We start from the raw sequence: 16941 nt of genomic DNA on the forward strand, positions 1-16941 counted from the left end.
GCCTAGGGACATTTTAAATTGGTTTCTAATTAATTTTAAAATAAGAATAGGCCTATTGAATATATCTTTTAATTGATTTTAAATTTTGTAGATTTGTATCGATTGTTCTGTTTTTAATTGGCTGTAAGCCGCCCTGAGTCCACTAGGAGAAGGGCGGGATATAAATGCAATAAACTTGAAACTTGAAACTTGAAACTTAAACACCAAACTATTTTAACATATATCCATCAATTATTTGAGACTTTACTCTATTTAGCCACCACTGCTAGAATTTAAAGTTTGCTAAGGTATTGTTTAGAAGCCAAGAAATTTGGATTTGCTTAATATTTGTGAGATAATCAGGGCTACAGACTAAATGGGAAAATTAAAAAGAAAATAAAATTCTGGAAAAAGGCAACAGCAAGCCACTCACATATGCTTCCCAGAGAATTGTGTGGCTATACCCATGCAATCATGAGGAATCAAGTCTGCCTTGAAAGTGTTTTCCATTTTATTAATTGATAATCAGTCTTTGAAAGCTCTTGTCTTTTTATCTCTATTCACTGAACTAAACAAACAAATAAACAAAAAATCTTCTAAAAGAAAAGGCTGCAACTATATTTCTTGGCTTTTTCTTCAGTTTCCAGGAATAAGCTTAGAGTGGGATTGCTTTTGCAAGAAATAGAGGCTGCAAAAATCTGAGGTGGTCACATGTGCACATGTATAGGTAATTAAATTTGAAATATTCAATTCATTTTAATTTATAGCAAAGTCTCTTAAATAACTATGACTTTAGTATTAATAGTAGTCATCAGGATTATACCCATCTCTGGATTCATTCACCATAAATAAAATGTTGCATTTATTCTACAGGGAAAATAATAACCTTTCAATATAAATAAATTCTAAATTCTTTTCTTTTAAATTTTTACTATAGTGCATGAACATTGTTAATGTCTTCAAAATTGGGAAGGGGGAGCTTTTGGGAATGCTTTCCACTGTCTGCTAAAATGCCCTTCCCACGGGGGATGGAATGTCTCTTCCTTATCTAAGAGACAGTTTGCGCTTGGAGCCAGAAGAAATCGAAAGTGAGAAAGACCTTGAGGAGCCCACCGAAAAGACCGGTTAACTCTCATGCATGAATGTTGCTTTTAATATATTGCTTCGTGGGTTTTTCTCTCAAATCTCACCTTGATTCCATGCTATCACTAGCCCCTAATAAAAGTTCCTTTTGAGACAATGCCTGTTTCAAGAGTTCTGCTTTTTCGGGTGGCTTAGCTAAGGTAGGTCCTTATATAAGGCGAGATCTGCATAGTGCCCAACCTAAAGAGGCAGCTACCCTATCAAGGTGGGTCGCAACCGACATGTCCCTTCCTACTGGCGACATGGAAGTGGGTCAAATAGAGAGCTGGAGATATCGTCCTAGCAGACCCCGGGGAAGGAACTTCCAGGGATCTAGGAGTGGTTGAACCCTTGGCAGAAGGCGACCGAGCCAGGGGGTCATTTGGGGTTGGAAAGAAATAGGACTGGGAAGGGAAGGCTCCAAAAGTAACTCTCATGCATGGTGGAGGAACGAAGAAGGTAAAGAAGAAAGCGCCAGAGCCTGCTCCCCCCCAAAAGGGACTGGTGGACCCAAATTCAGAGACAATGAAAGCTATCTTAAAGCACACCATGGAATATGTGTGAGAGTCATTCAAGGAGCTGAAAGGCCAGCTGAAAGAGCAATAGGAATCGGAGGAAGAAGCAGAGGAGGAAGCAGGTGAAGAAGAGCTAATAGTGCCTGAGGAGACCCATAGGGGCCATACCCCAACCAGCGAAGCTGAAGCCAATTCTGTTGGGGGTGAAATTTGATGGGAAACCCAAAAGGTTGGGATTCTTCCTAGCCCAAGTATTCACATACATGCAGATATATGGAAGAACACTGCCTACAGATGAGGAGAAAGTCTAGCACTGGAAGACGCAGTGGCGGATTGGATGGTGACCCTCTACAACTGCAATGCTCTGGAGCTGAAAAATTTCAACTGGTTCATGGCAGCCCTCCGACATCGTTTCAAAGACCATCTGGCAGACAAAAAAGCTCGCGAGCACATGAAGATGGTGAAGCAAGGGCGACGACCAGTAACTGAGTACACTGAGGAATTCTGGGAGTTGGCCAGCCGATTAAACTGACCAAAGGACATCCTGGTGAGTTGCTTCCAGGATGGCCTAAATGCAGACCTGTACAATGCCTGTGTGGCCCAAGGGGCCCCAGGGCAATTGTATACTTGGTGCCTCTTAGCAGAAAGGTGGAAATAGATCAAAGCAAGCACCAGAACCACCCTGTGAAACCCACCTTCAAGCCAACCCTGGAGAAGAGAGTTGAGATGGCCCGACCATCACCAACCACACCCTGCTCTATTGCATGCTTTAAGTGCGGGAAAGAGGAGCACTTGACTGTCACAGCAAGGTACCAGCCAAGAGAGGAGACCGGCAATCCACCAGCAGACCTACAAAAATGACACCACACCCCAGAGAGCTGGTGATGGCAGTCGAGGAGACCGTGGAAATCCCCCGAGCTCGTAGGTCGAGGGTCAAGTTCTGGCTCCTGCCAACTATGATTCTGAGGCAGCTGAGAGTGACTATGAGAATGACCACTTGATAAGTGGCCCAATTGATCCCATAACCATGCCCCTAGAACTGTTCATACCGGGTGCCGAGAAGAGAGTAAAATTAGTCAGCCCAGAGCTGGTGGGGAGAATGGGAATACCACTCAGGAGGCTAAAGACCCCAATAACTTTCTGCCAACTCGATCGGTCCATCGCAGGGGGAGTCCCTGCCAGTTTTGCTACCAGACCATTGCATATTTCTATGGGAGACCACTCAGAGACTTTAGCATTTGTTGTGGCTCCTAGCATGGAGTGGCCATTAGTATTAGGCTTGGTGTGGCTAAAGAAATGGAATCCCATAGTAGATTGGAGGGAAGGGCACTTGAAATTCCTGAAGAAGAGGAAAGGAAAGGGTGGAAGGCATGGACTATGTCGCGAATTAGCTTCCACCCTCAACGAAGAGGAATTGCAGAGCCTCCCACCAGAATACCAAGACCTAGACTAAGTGTTCAGCGAACAGAGGTTGGATGAGCTTCCGCCCCACCAACCCACAGACTGTGCCATTGAAATTATCCCAGGGGTGAAACTTCCAAAGCTGAAGATGTACTCCATGACCCCACAAGAACTGAATGAACTTCATAAGTTCATTGAAAAGAACTTAGCATGGGGTTTCATCCAGCCTGCAAAACCCTGGGTGGTAGCCCCCGTGCTATTCAGGGAAAAGAAGGATGGGTCACTTCATCTCTGCATAGATGATAGAGGACTGAATGCTGTGTGCATAGAAAACCTCCCCCTTATGAAGGACATGTTAGCACACCTGTCAAAAGGAAATTTTTTCTCCAAGCTGGAGAAAATATTACTGCAAAAGAATACTGGAGGGGGATGAATGGAAGACTGTGTTTAATTGCCCCATGGGTTGTTTCCAATTTAAGGTGCTACCTTTTGGACTGCTGTGTTTATGCAATTAATTAATGAGGTTCTGCATGAGCACCTCTACAAAGGAGTTTTAGTTTACCTTGATGACATCTTAATCTACACTGAAACCATGAACACATTAAATTAGTTAGAGCAGTATTGAATAAGCTATGCTCTGCTAAGCTATAGGCCAAACTCTCCAAATGTGAATTCCACAAAGATCATATTGACTATTTGAATTACCGCATCTCCAGTAAGGGTGTCAAGATGAACCTGGAAAAAGTACGAGCGGTATTAGACTGGGCCCCACCTCGTACTAGAAAGCAGCTACAAAGTTTTCTAGGTTTTGTGAACTTTTACCGGCCGTTCATTCCCTCATTTGCGCAAATCACACTCCCCATCACAAACCTACTAATGACTAAGGGAGTACACAAACCAAAACCCAGCCAGCTGCTGAAATGGATAGGGAAGTGTCAAGCCACATTCGAAAAGTTAAAGAGACTTTTCTCTGTGGAGCCGATTTTAAAGCACCCAGATCCGGAGAAAGCTTTTGTCATTCAAGCCGATGCTAGTGATGTGGCTGTAGAGGCAGTCCTGCTCCAGAGGAATGAGGAAGGCCAACTGCAACCCCGTTCCTATACTCCTAAAAAACTCTCTGAGTGTTAAATTGGAAATAGTTGCATAGTTTATGCCTCCTAAAAAATTTGCAGCGCCTGTCACTACCCGAGCACAAAGCAAGGCCATGATGCCAATAGACTGAACAGCATGCCAGGATTTCAAAAAAGCACTAGAAACTGATGAGTGGTTTCAGAGCCATAAGAACTTATGTTTAATCAAAGACGACCTAGCCTGGGTAGGGGAAAAACTATACGTGCGAGCAACCCTAAGACTGAGAATAATGCAAGCTGGGCATGATTCAAAGATTGTGGGACATTTTGGATTCATAAAAATCCTACACCTACTAAAAAGGCAATTTCGGTGGTTTTCCTTGAAAAAGGAAATAGAAAGTTAAGTGGCGAGTTGCCCCACATGTGCTGCATCTAAGCCAGTGGTTCTCAACCTTTTTAATGCCGCGACCCCAACCGGTCGTAAGTCGAGGACTAAACCGGTTGTAAGTCGAGGACTAAACCGGTCGCAAGTCGAGGACTACCCAACCGGTCGTAAGTCGAGGACTTTCCCTGTCCGGGAGCGCCGCGCATGCGTGGTTCCACCCCCTGCGCCGGCCGAGGCGTAGCTGGCAAGCGGCAGAGACGGAGCAGGCCGACCACCAGCTGGCCCAGCTCAAGGGAGGTAAGGCACCCACCGGAAAAGGGGAAAAAAATGGTGGACAGCCTTGCTTGGCGACCCCCGTGAAATGGTCGATCGACCCCAAATGGGGTCGCGACCCATAGGTTGAGAACCGCTGATCTAAGCAGAGGCAAGGGAAGACACCGGGGCTTTTACAACTGGTGGCAAGCCCTTCAGCACTCTGGAGAGAGATGACATCCCCTCTTTGCAGGAATGGATCAAACAATTACAAAACGCCTGGCCAGTAGTGCATAAAGCACTGGATGAGGCCAGAAACGCCTATAAGACTCAAGCTGATAAAAGGAAGGTTGAGCAGAAACCTTTTAAGATTGGAGATAAAGTCTATCTCTCTACAAAATATTTGCAATCCTTGCAGCCTTCAAAGGAGTTAGGGCCTAAATTTGTAGGACCTTTTCTCATTAAACACATTATTAACCCAGTAACTATAGAACTAGAGCTCCCTAAAAGCCTAAGACAGATCCATCCTGTCTTTCATTGTAGTTTACTTAAACCTGAAATTACATCAAATCTTAGGCCTCTGGCTGGTACCAGTTTGGGTGGAAGGGGAGCAACACTTTGAAGTACATGACATTCTGGATTCTCACAAACACCATGGTTCCACTCAATATTTAATAGATTGGAAAAACTTTCCCCCTGCTCAAAACGAATGGGTTTATAAAACGCATGTTAGAACTACTAAGCTATTTAAGCATTTTTACACAAAATATACTGATAAGCCTGATTAATGTGGTCCTTCTATTTGTTTCTCTCCCTTTTACAAGTGGATTATCCATTTTTCTAGGGGGTCCGTATGTCAGGTCCCCAAAGAAAATGGTTCTACTATTTTCTGCAGCCTTTCTTTATGTCCTGCCATTCTATTGGGAGGGGGGAGCTTTTGGGAAAGCTTTGCACTTTCTGCTAAAATGCCCTTCCCCCAGGGGATGGAATGTCTCTTTCTTATCTAAGAGACGGTTTGTGCTTGGAGCCAGAAGAAATCAAAAGTGAGAAAGACCTTGAGAAGCCCGCCAAAAAGACCGGTTACCAAAACACAATGTCACCTATGGATTGGCTGGGATTCAAATGAACACTGGGACCTTGGGGGGAGGAGTATTGAATGTTGCTTTTAAAATATATAGCTTCATGGGTTTTTCTCTCAGATCTCGCCTTGATTCCCTGCTATCATTAGCCCCTAATAAAAGTTCCTTTTGAGACAATGCCTGTTTCAAGAGTTCTGCTTTCTCGGGTGGCTTAGCTGAGGTAGGTCCTTACAGCCTCATTTAGGTAATGAGTAATATGGTAATATGCTTTCCTCTTTGAACTGAAGAAAAGTATGTCACTAAAAAAGAAATCATGCACACACACAATCATTTTTTTTGCCTTGTCTCAGTAACAAAGCCAACAGTATTGTTGCCTTCACTCAATAATGCAGAGAAATAGTTTGTAACTGGGAGACTTCACTGTTAAAAAAAAAAGCCACTTTCCACAAATGCTGGGAATCACATAATTCAATAATGCTGCAATAAATAAAGAACTTCCACACCTGCCATTCCAATAGGAAGAATGCTATATAGAAACATACAAAGCACTTTTTTTAAACAAAAAAGGCAGATAAAAGTGCAAGTCTCTAAGCTAACTGTAACCTATTACTCCTCACAGTTAACAAATTCACAGCTTCAGATCCATACATGCAAAGTTGAATTCCAACATCAGGAGCACTAATATGACTTCATGGGAGATCTACTTTTGTGGATGCAAACAAAACCATGCCTTGAGGCTAAAATATCTAAAGGTAATATCATACCATCTTATCAATAGGCTGGTAAGAAAGCAGGGATATATCATGAAGACATATTTTCCACAAATGATTGGTAGGGTAACTTTGCACTAGAAAGTTGTGACAATGATCCTAAAGCAATATTGTTTGGGAAGTTTTTCAGTTTTAGTAAAAAACTGAAATAAGATGTTTTTTATTATATTGAAGTCATGTTGCAAAAATACCATTATTTTAGCATCTACTATTTTATGGAAGCACAAGGTTTATTTTAATAAACTGTTATGTAACAGACTAGCACTGATAAAATTCATCATTAAATATAAGCAGATAGGCTTATCTAAAAGATATAATAAAAATCCCCAAATATTTTTCTAGAAGAAAATAATCCATTCATATTCACCCACTTTTCTCACTCTAATCACAGTAAAAAAATAGTGATTATGTCTGGAGATGGTGTCTTTTTCATACTTCTCCAATCAGCATGGATCATGGCAATAATTCAAACTAAACTAAATCAGTAACATACCAACCTACTGAACACCATTTCAAAGAGTTCATGTGAAGGTAAAGGTTCATGTAAAAACCACTTACATCCAAAGTTTAAAGTTGCTTCCCGGCTCCTAATAGTTCCATGTATATTGTATGCTATGCAAACATATGTTCCTTCATCCCTTGACTTCTCAGGATTATTGATTTCCAGGTTACCTCCTACCATACTATAATGTTCTTTTGTCAGTTTAATATCAACATCCCAGTTGTTACGTTGCCACCTATTCAAGGAAAATATTTATTTTTAAAAAATATTAATACCTTATGTCAGCACTTCAATTGCCTTAATACACATTGCCTCCAAAACATGGTATCTATCCCTACAGAATGAGATTATGGCAGTATCTGTTTCATTGAATAGTGCAAAGTTTTAATTGGAAATTCAGTTTGAATTTGACTGTGTTTCTAAATCAGTCTGAATTGAATCCAATTTGATAATTTATTTTAGACAATCTTCCGTGCATGCAGGAAAAAATATCAAACTGGGTTTCCAAATGACATAATTTTATTAGTTAAAGCATCAAACTAATTTTCTAAATTGAATTAGATATCTGACCTGAATTGATCTGAATTGACAATACAAATCTGATCTTATTGCATACTACTATTCCTAGGTGTTATTTACAGATTCCTCAAAATAAATCCATTGTGCTAGTTACAGAATGACAGGGATTCCTAAATAATATGGTTATAGAATTGAAAATAATTATTTAAATGCTTTTCAGAGATACATAGAATTTAATAAATATAATGTTTCTCACAGTTCATTCAATCATACTACCATCAACTTGATCCTACTGAAATTGAATTAAGAATGTAGTTTCTTAGATATTAGCCACCAGGGTGAGCATCTAATCTGTCTTATATATAATCTCCTCCATACAACAGATAAATATAATATTGATTCAATTTTTAGAATGCTCTGTGAACACTGAAAAATAAGTTTTTGCCCAAATTAATTGTTTGATTACATTATAATAGTCAAATAATGTACTGTAGAATATAGATAATAGCAGAATATGGTGATATTTTATAATAGAAATTAGACATTATTAACACTATGATGTTTTGGGTAAGTGAAACTTTTAAAGATGAGGGCAAAAGCTATATCGGTTAAATATAATTCCTAAAATGTTAATTAACATAAGATTGCTTGAAATATATAATTAATGCTAAGTATGACCTTGTGTCAGACTTCCCCCAGTCTGATCCCTTAGAAAGTAAAACTCTCAACTCCATTTGCTTGAAGTGAAAAGGCACTTTTACTAAGAGATGCTAATTGCAGTAAAGTCAAGCGGAATTTAAAATCCCCATGCTTCAATACAGAACTAAACCCCTGGTTTCCCTTAGCCCCACCCCCATGGTCCATCTGTGTATAGCCAATCTGGCACTGCCGAGATGTTTTAGGAAATGCTGAGGTGTTTGGATGGGTGAAATTCCACTCTCAGGGCAAACGGGCTTGAAGATGCCAGCATGTCAGCATGAACTGAATTCCAAAACGCTCTGTTCTCCCTCAACTGTCTATCCCACCTCACAATTTCCCATCATAAAGTAATTCAGCTTTATGGCACATTTGTTCCCCCCTCCCTTCCCCAGTTAATGGCAGAACACCAGCAAGGACCAACCAACGATGGTGGATCTGACATCATGCCCCCCTTGACAAGGACGTCAGTCCTGCAAAACAAAAGGAAACACACAACAAAGAGAGAGAGAAAAACAAGGTAGATATATGGTTATAATAGGGAACTATCAGGATATTAGTTATGGAAAGGAGGAGCTTGAGAAGTTTGGCTGCTTTAATGTGCTTAAGTCTCCATTCAGTCTCAGGAGGAGGAAAGTGTTTCCATGCCACTAGATACTGAAGCTTTCCTCCATGTTTACGAGAGTCTAAAATGTCCTTCATTTCAAAATGTTGTTCCCCCTCAGTCATGAGTGGTTTGGGTGGCAGAGGCAGCATTGGATGCAGGAGGGACTGAGTTTGCGATTTTAGAAAACTACAATGAAAAATAGGGTGAATGCATCTAAGGGATTTCAGCAGCTCAAGCTCCACTGTGACCCAATTGATGATTCTTTTGATAGAGAAAAGGCCAACATGCTTTGGTCCCAGTTTTTTGGAAGGCTGTATGGATTGCGGGTATTTAATAGAGAGGTAGACCTGGTCTCCTATTTTAAAGGCTTTGGGTTTTGTTCATTTTTTTGTCTGCACACTTTTTATGAGTTTCTCTTGCCTCCTCCAATGATTTTCTGACAACCGGCCAGGAATTCTGTAGCTGGGCAACCCAGTCATAGAATGGGGTGGTGGTGGCCAGGGGCAGCTTAGGCATGAGTACAAAGTCCTGTCCCATAGTCACCTTGAAAGGGGTAAACCTAGTTATTGTAGGCTACTTCAGCAAATGGAAGAAAGACTGTCCAATTGTCCTGTTGGTAATTTATGTAACACCTCAGGTATTGTTCTAGAACCCCATTCATATGTTCACACACCCCATTCATTTCCGGATGATGACTGGAACTAAGCCCTTGGGATGTCCCAAGAAGTTTTTAAAACTCCTGCCAGAATTTGGAAGTGAATTGTGCTCCACAGATGGAAATTATCCATTGTGGAGTGGCGTGCAACCTATAGAAGTGGTGGATGAAGAACTTAGCCAAGGTACGGTTGGAAGGGATTGTATGGCAGGGCACAAAATGCACTTGTTTAGAGAACATATTAGTGATCATCCAAATTACTGTGTTTCCTGTGCTTTCCAGTAGTTGTACTATGAAGTCCATAGAAATTTCCTTCCAGGGAGTGTAAGGCTATGCCACTGGTTAGAAGAGTCCTGGTGTTTTCCCTTGCCGCTTGGCTGAAGCACAAATTGGGCAGTTGGCCACATAACTTTGAATGTCTTTCTTAAGTGAAGGCCACCAGAACTAGCACTTAATCAGGCATAACGGTTTTATAAAACCAAAATGTCCTGAAGTCTGAATCAGGCTTTTCTCCAGGACTTGTAATCTTTGGGTTTCTGGAGCATATAGCTTGGTCCGTATCCAGGCTAGGCCTCCTTGCATTGTGCATTCATTTTTGTGAGCTTGGAACCACTTGTCTCCTTCTAGTGCTGCTTTTAGAGTGTCCGCTATGCCTTCCCCAATTTGGGGTTTTCCTTTCGCCTGTGCTCAGGTGATTACTGGTGCCACAAGCTGGTGAGACGGAATAACCAGTCTATTTCCTGTTTGGAACTGTAGAATAGAATAGAATAGAATAGAATAGAATAGAATAGAATAGAATAGAATAGAATAGAATAGAATAGAATAGAATAGAATAGAATAGAATAGAATAGAGCTGGAAGGGACCTTGGAGGTCTTCTAGTCCAGCCCCCTGCTCAAGCAGGAGAACCTATATTATCTCAGACAAGTGACTGTCCAGTCTCTTCTTTAAAACCTCCAGTGATGGAGCGCCCACGATTTCTGAAGGCAAGCTGTTCCACTGGTTAATTGTTGCACTGTTAGGAACTTTCTCCTTAATTCCAGGTTACTTCTCTTTTTGATCAGTTTCCAACCATTGTTTCTTGTCCTGCCCTCTGATGCTTTGGAGAATAATTTGACCCTCTCTTCTTTGTGGCAGCCTCTCAAATACTGGAATACTGCTATCATGTCACTCCTGTTTCTTCTTTTCTTTAGACTAGCCAAACCCAAGTCCCACAGCTATTCTTCATATATTTTATTCTCCAGGCCTTTGATCACCTTAGTTGCTCTTCTCTGAACTTTTTCTAAGGTCTCAACATCTTTTTTGTAATATGGTGACCAAAATTGGTTGCAGTATTCCACGTGTGGTCTCACTATGATTTTACAAAGCAGTACTAATACTTCGTGTGATCTTGATTCTATGCCTCTGTTTATACAACCCAGGATTGTATTAGCTTTTTTGGCTGCTGCTGCACATTGCTGGCTCATAGTCAAGTGATCGTCCACTAGGACTCCAAGGTCCCTCTCACAGTTACTGTTTTTGAGCCAGGTCTCACCTAATCTGTACTTATATCTTTAATTTTTCCTGTCTAAATGTAAAACTTTGCTTTTCTCCACATTAAAATTCATTTTGTTGGATACGGCCCATTGTTCCAGTTTGTCAAGATCTTTTTGGATCCTGAGTTTGTCTTCTGGGGTGTTGGCTACTCCTGACAGTTTGGTGTCATCTGCAAATTTGATGAGTTCCCCTTCTATTCCGTCATCTATGTCATTGATGAAGATAATTGTTTGCAGATCTGTTTTTTTATTATATTTTCCAGGACCTTCCCCAGTATTGATGTTAGACTGATTGGTCTGTAGTTTCCTGGGTCTGTTTTTCCCCCTTTCTTGAAGATGAGAACCACATCAGCCCTTTTCCAATCCTCAGGTACGTCCCCAGTGCTCCAGGATTTATGAAACATGTGGTACAATGGTTCTGAGATAATATCTGTCAGCTCCTTCAGAACTCTGGGATGTAATCTGTCATGTCCCACTGATTTATATTCGTCAAATTGGATAGGTGTTCTCTTACCATTTTCTTGCTTATTTTAATTTTTGTTTCTAGTCTTTTGCAGTATTTTTTTTGTATGTTGTACTAATATTTCTTTCTTTTTACTCTGGTGGATCTCACATTTTGAAAGTTTAGCATATAATTGAACAGCCCTAAGTTTTTAAAGCACCACTCTAAACAGTTTCACATGCTCCGTCATCATCTCAGTATAAATCAGTATGTCAACCAGGTAGACCAGCATCCCTTTGTACAGGTGCTCATGCAGCACCTTATTTAACAGCTGAATGAAGACAGCAGGGGGCCCTTGTAGTCCAAAGCGGAAGAACCTGAATTGAAAATACCTTAAGGGGCAGTTAAAAGCTGTTCTCCATTCATCGCCCTCCTTGATCCAAACTTGGTAGTAGGCTTCTCGCAAGTCCAACTTAGTAAAAATCTTCCCTTTGGGCTAGCATGTCTTTCATTAGTGGCAGTGGGTAACGGGAAGAGACAGAGGAGATGACGTTCACAGTTTTGGAGGGGGAAATCGATAGCTTCATTCATAAGATGGTCAAGTGAAGTTGGGCACTTTGATGGTGTCCAGGGAAAAGGCCGAGAGAGGAGGCTCCCAAAGACTCCTTCATCCTTCATGCATCAGTCCATGGAGAGACAAGAGGGGGAAATGTGGGCCAAAAGCATCTTAAAACTAACAGAACAGGGACTTCCGGTGGTGATGTTGAGGTGGTGCAGAGGGAAGAGAACAGTCTCCGTCCTCTGAGTCTGATTTTTTCAAGTTTGGAGACCCTTCGGGGGCACAGAGAGTCTGGAGGGCTACGTGCGAAAAGGGTGAAACCTTGGGGAGTAGTGAGGTGTGAGGCAGGCACCCACTATGACAGAGGAAAATCCTTAAATCCAACTTGAAAACTTCTGCCTTCAACAGATGGCGGATCCGAGGCCCCGACTAACCACAAAGGATACGGAAGCAAGATATACTTAATGGACTGTGTCAAAGAGTGAGTTAAAAGTTTATAAAAATATTCCAAAGTATTAGAAAGGTCTAAAAGATTTACCTATCTATTAGTTCTGGTGTTGTAAGGAACCTCAATAGAAGAGGAAATCCTCAACATAAGCGGCAACCCGGCGGGGAAGAGCTGTGATTTAACATTTAAAAAGTCAGAGGATTAACAGGAGTGAGATAAAACAAAGAAAGTTTTGTGCTGCTCTAGCACAGAATGAAGAAGGTGAGAAAGTGAGGTTGGAGGAGAAAGGAGGGAAGGAACAGTGAGAGGACGTGTTGCGGTGGCGAAATTGAAAGTGAGAAGAATGGTCGGAAGGAGAGAAGAACGATAGAGAGGCTGCATACCAAACGCAGAGAAGCAGTAGAAAGTTGGAAAAGTGAAGGAATTGGCTAGAGGACGTAATACAGGACAGGAAGAGATCGAAATTTGGAACGTTAGAGAGATCGGAGAAACAGCGCATTACAGAAGATCGGAGAAAGTGAGATTGGGGAGAGAAAATGGCAATTTAGGAGAAACGGAGAAAGAGTGAACACGCTGTGGAAGATTGGAGAAAGTGGTTGGAGGAGAAAGTTGGAGACAGACCTGGTTGTGGAGAAGATCAGGAAAGCCAAGGAGATGACGAGAGGATGCAATTAAGTAATGAAAGTGAGCGGAGCGCAGTGAGGATCCGGAAGCCAAAGGAGACGGCAAGAGGACGTGCGAAAGCGAAAGGAACGGATTGACGGTGGGAGATACAGGATCGGAGGGGAAATACTGAGCCCTAGAGAGACTGTGTCTTTGGTTAAGAGGGAAGAGAGAAACTGAAGAGGACGGCAACAAGTGTGAGAGGAAGTGAAGGAGACAGTGAGAGGACGGGGCACGACGTTGAAGGTGACAGGAACGTGGAGAAGGTCCAGAAGTGGGAAAAAAGCGAGGTTGGAAGAGAACGGAGGAGGTGAACCAGGAAGTGTGGAGAGTTTGGAAAGTGAAGGAGACGGTGAGAGGACTCGATTGGGCGGTGAGAGACAGGAACGGATATATGGACTAATGGAATAAAAGCTGATGATGTAAGTTGGGTGAAAAAATTTGGAGTTTTAGAGAGAGTGGGTGTTAAGAAAACAAAGAGGACTAGGGAAGGAGAAAAGAGGACTAAAGTTAGAAGATTTGCTGATCAAACAAAGGGATATAAGGAATAAAAAAATTGATAAATAAGATATTAAGATGGCAACACTGAGAATGGGGAAAAAAACAATATCAAGTTTAGTACTGACACCTTCATCTCCCCCTGGACAGAGAACAATAGAGGGAATGTTGGGGACAGAGAAGCAAAATGTATTATCAAATATGCAATGCATGCAGACAACATTATTAACTATTCAAGAAACAATGTTAAAGATGCAGGAGACAATATCAAAAAATCATATTGAAATGAGAGGGGATATGAATAAATTAGATAATAAGATTGAAATGATACAAAAAACAATTGTGAAAAATGAGGAAAGAATATTGACAGTAGAGGTAGGATTGGATAAGATAGGGAAAAAAGTTGACACAGTAGATAAAAACTTGAGGGAAACTAATAAAAAATTGGAAGAATCGATTACACATTTGGAAATGGACAGGGTTGAGTTTTACTTAAGGATTCAAAACGTGATGGAGGATAAAGAAGAAGATTTGGGCACCATTATGGTAGAGTTGATAGCTGAGGCGTTACAAAGAGATAAGAAATATTGTGAGAAATAGATGAGGTGTACAGAATCCATACAAACTATGCTCGAAGAAATAAATTACCACGTGAGATACATATAAGATTCGCCAGAAAAAAAATCAGAGACCTAATATATAGGATTACAAGGGAAGATCCAATAATCTACAAAGGTATAGAAATCCAAACACTTAAACAAATCCCAAGAAAAGTGAGGGAACAGAGAAGGGAGTACAGATTTCTCAGTGCATATCTTATCAAAAATAACATTCCATTTAGATGGTTAATTCCTGAGGGGATGCTGATAACATGGCAGGAGAGAAGGATTAAAATTGACAGTCTGGATAAGGCAAGAGAATTTTATGAACAATTAGAAGGGGAAGAAGAAGAGAATAGCAGCAGGGAAGAACTAGAACTAGAACCCAAAAGTCAGGAAGATCAGCAAATAGAGTTAAAAAAGAGAGAGAAGGAGAAAGAAAGTAAGGAGGTGAGAAGACAAAGGAAAGAAAGAGGAATAGGTTTGAGAGCAAGACAAACCCAGAAGTAAAATAATGGATGGGAAGATTAGATTAGTATCAATTAACGTTAATGGCCTAAATGCACCAGTTAAAAGAAAACAAATATTAACTAAATTAGTTAAACAAGGCATAGACATAGTATGTTTACAAGAAGTACATATAAAAAAACTACACAGAAAATATTTAGAATTTCCGAAACTAGGAGAATTATATACATCATTAATGGAACAAAAACAGAAGAATAGCAGTCTATATCAGAAAAGGAATTAGAGCCAATATAAAATATTAAGATACAGAGGGAAGGGTATTAATATTAGAGTTACAAATGGAACAGAAATCATGGCTATTGGTGACAATTTATGCTCCAAATGAAAACCAAAAAGAATTTTATAAAGATCTGCATGAAAAACTTATTGAAATTGGACAAAGAAATATTTGTATAATAGGTGATTACAATGCAATAGTGGATGTAAAAATGGATTATATTAGCAATATGAAAAATAAAAAGAAGCGAAAAACGCTACCAAAAACATTTTTTGAGATGGTGCAGGAATATAATCTATTTGATGTATGGAGAAAACAGAATCCCAGGAAAAAGGAATATACTTTTTTCTCAAATCCAAACAAATCATGGTCTAGATTAGACATGGTATGGATGAATGGGGAAATAGGGCAAGAGGTGGAGACAATAGAAATAATGCCAAACGTATGGGCAGATCATAACCCCCTGAACATAGTGTGGACAGGTCAGAAAAAAACAAAGAGAAGGTGGACACTTAATACTCAAATTTTAAAGGAAAGAGAATTTATCGTAAGGATCAAAAAAGAGATGGAACTATTTTTCAAAGAGAACACTAAACAACAAACATCATTACAAACTATATGGGACACTGCAAAAGCTTATCTCAGGGGTATAGCAATAGCATATACAACAAGGAAAAATAAGGTGAAAAGGCAGACACAAAATATATTTTCGGAAAAGATTAAAGAATTAGAATCTAAATTACAGCGGGAGCCACAAGATGAAATGATTAAAGAGGAAATAATTCTGGCCAAACATAAATTAAATATAGTAGAACAAGAGGAATTGGCAAAAGAACTGAAAATAACTAAACAAAATTTTTTCGAACACGCAAACAAACCAGGGAGGTGGCTTGCCTACAAATTAAAAAAAGAAAAAGAAAAAAAATTTATTCAGGAACTGCAGGACAAAAATGGAGAGATGCAATATAAAATAGAAGAAAAGAAAAAAAATAATTCAGAAATATTTTGAATCCCTTTATAAAAAAGAAGAAACAGAGGAGGAGAATATAAAACAATATTTAAAGGCCAATGGTCTTTCAGAATTGAAAGAAGAACAAAGAGAACTATTGAATAAAAAAATAACAGCAATGGAATTAAGAGTGGCAGTACAAAGGCAAAAAAATAATAAAGCTCCGGGGCCAGATGGTCTACCTGGGGAAGTACTGTATATAAGACCTTATATGAAGATTTGGAAATGACACTATTAGAGGTATATAATGATGTATTGGAGAAAGCTAAATTACCAGATTCATGGACAGAAGCCAACATAACCCTCATTCCAAAAGAAGATACAGATCCTAAACAAATAAAAAATTATAGGCCAATCTTGTTGTTGAATTCGGACTATAAACCTTTTATGACAATAATGGCGGAACGACTAAAAATAATATTAAATCAAATAATATATTCGGATCAAAACGGTTTTTTACCAAATAGACAAATTAGGAATAATACAAGAATTGTACTGAATGTTTTGGAATATTACAAAGCACACTCCGAAAAACAGGCTGCATTAATATTTTTAGATGCCCAGAAGGCTTTTGATAATCTTAATTGGCAATTTATGTTCCAACAGCTAGAAAATATGAAATTTGGCGAGAAATTTGAACAAATGATAAAGTCAATATATAGAACACAAAAGGCTAGAGTAATAATAAATGGGGAAAATACAGAGAAGATTGAAATTAACAAGGGTATAAGACAGGGATGTCCAATGTCACCTCTACTTTTTATTCTAACATTAGAAGTGCTACTAACTCAAATTAGAAATAACAAAGAGATAAGGGGATTAAGGATTAAAACAGAAGGAAAAGACTTCCGGTGGCAGGCGATTTCGCTGGTCGCAGCTGTTTGCTGCCTCCC

The 16941-nt window shown here is 40.0% G+C and overlaps 1 protein-coding gene across 1 annotated transcript in view; it reads right to left on the minus strand.

The window, feature by feature from the left end:
• Window positions 1-16941, minus strand: part of CNTN1 (contactin 1) — a 173608-nt gene that overhangs the window by 149888 nt on the left and 6779 nt on the right. Inside the window, exon 3 of the mRNA XM_015822697.1 lies at window positions 7132-7310. Coding sequence (XP_015678183.1) covers window positions 7132-7310 — 179 coding nt within the window. The remainder of the gene's footprint in view (window positions 1-7131; window positions 7311-16941) is intronic.

This window comes from Protobothrops mucrosquamatus, unplaced genomic scaffold (assembly GCF_001527695.2).
Source record: "Protobothrops mucrosquamatus isolate PMUCROS unplaced genomic scaffold, P.Mucros_1.0 scaffold1645, whole genome shotgun sequence".
Lineage (NCBI taxonomy): Eukaryota > Metazoa > Chordata > Lepidosauria > Squamata > Viperidae > Protobothrops > Protobothrops mucrosquamatus.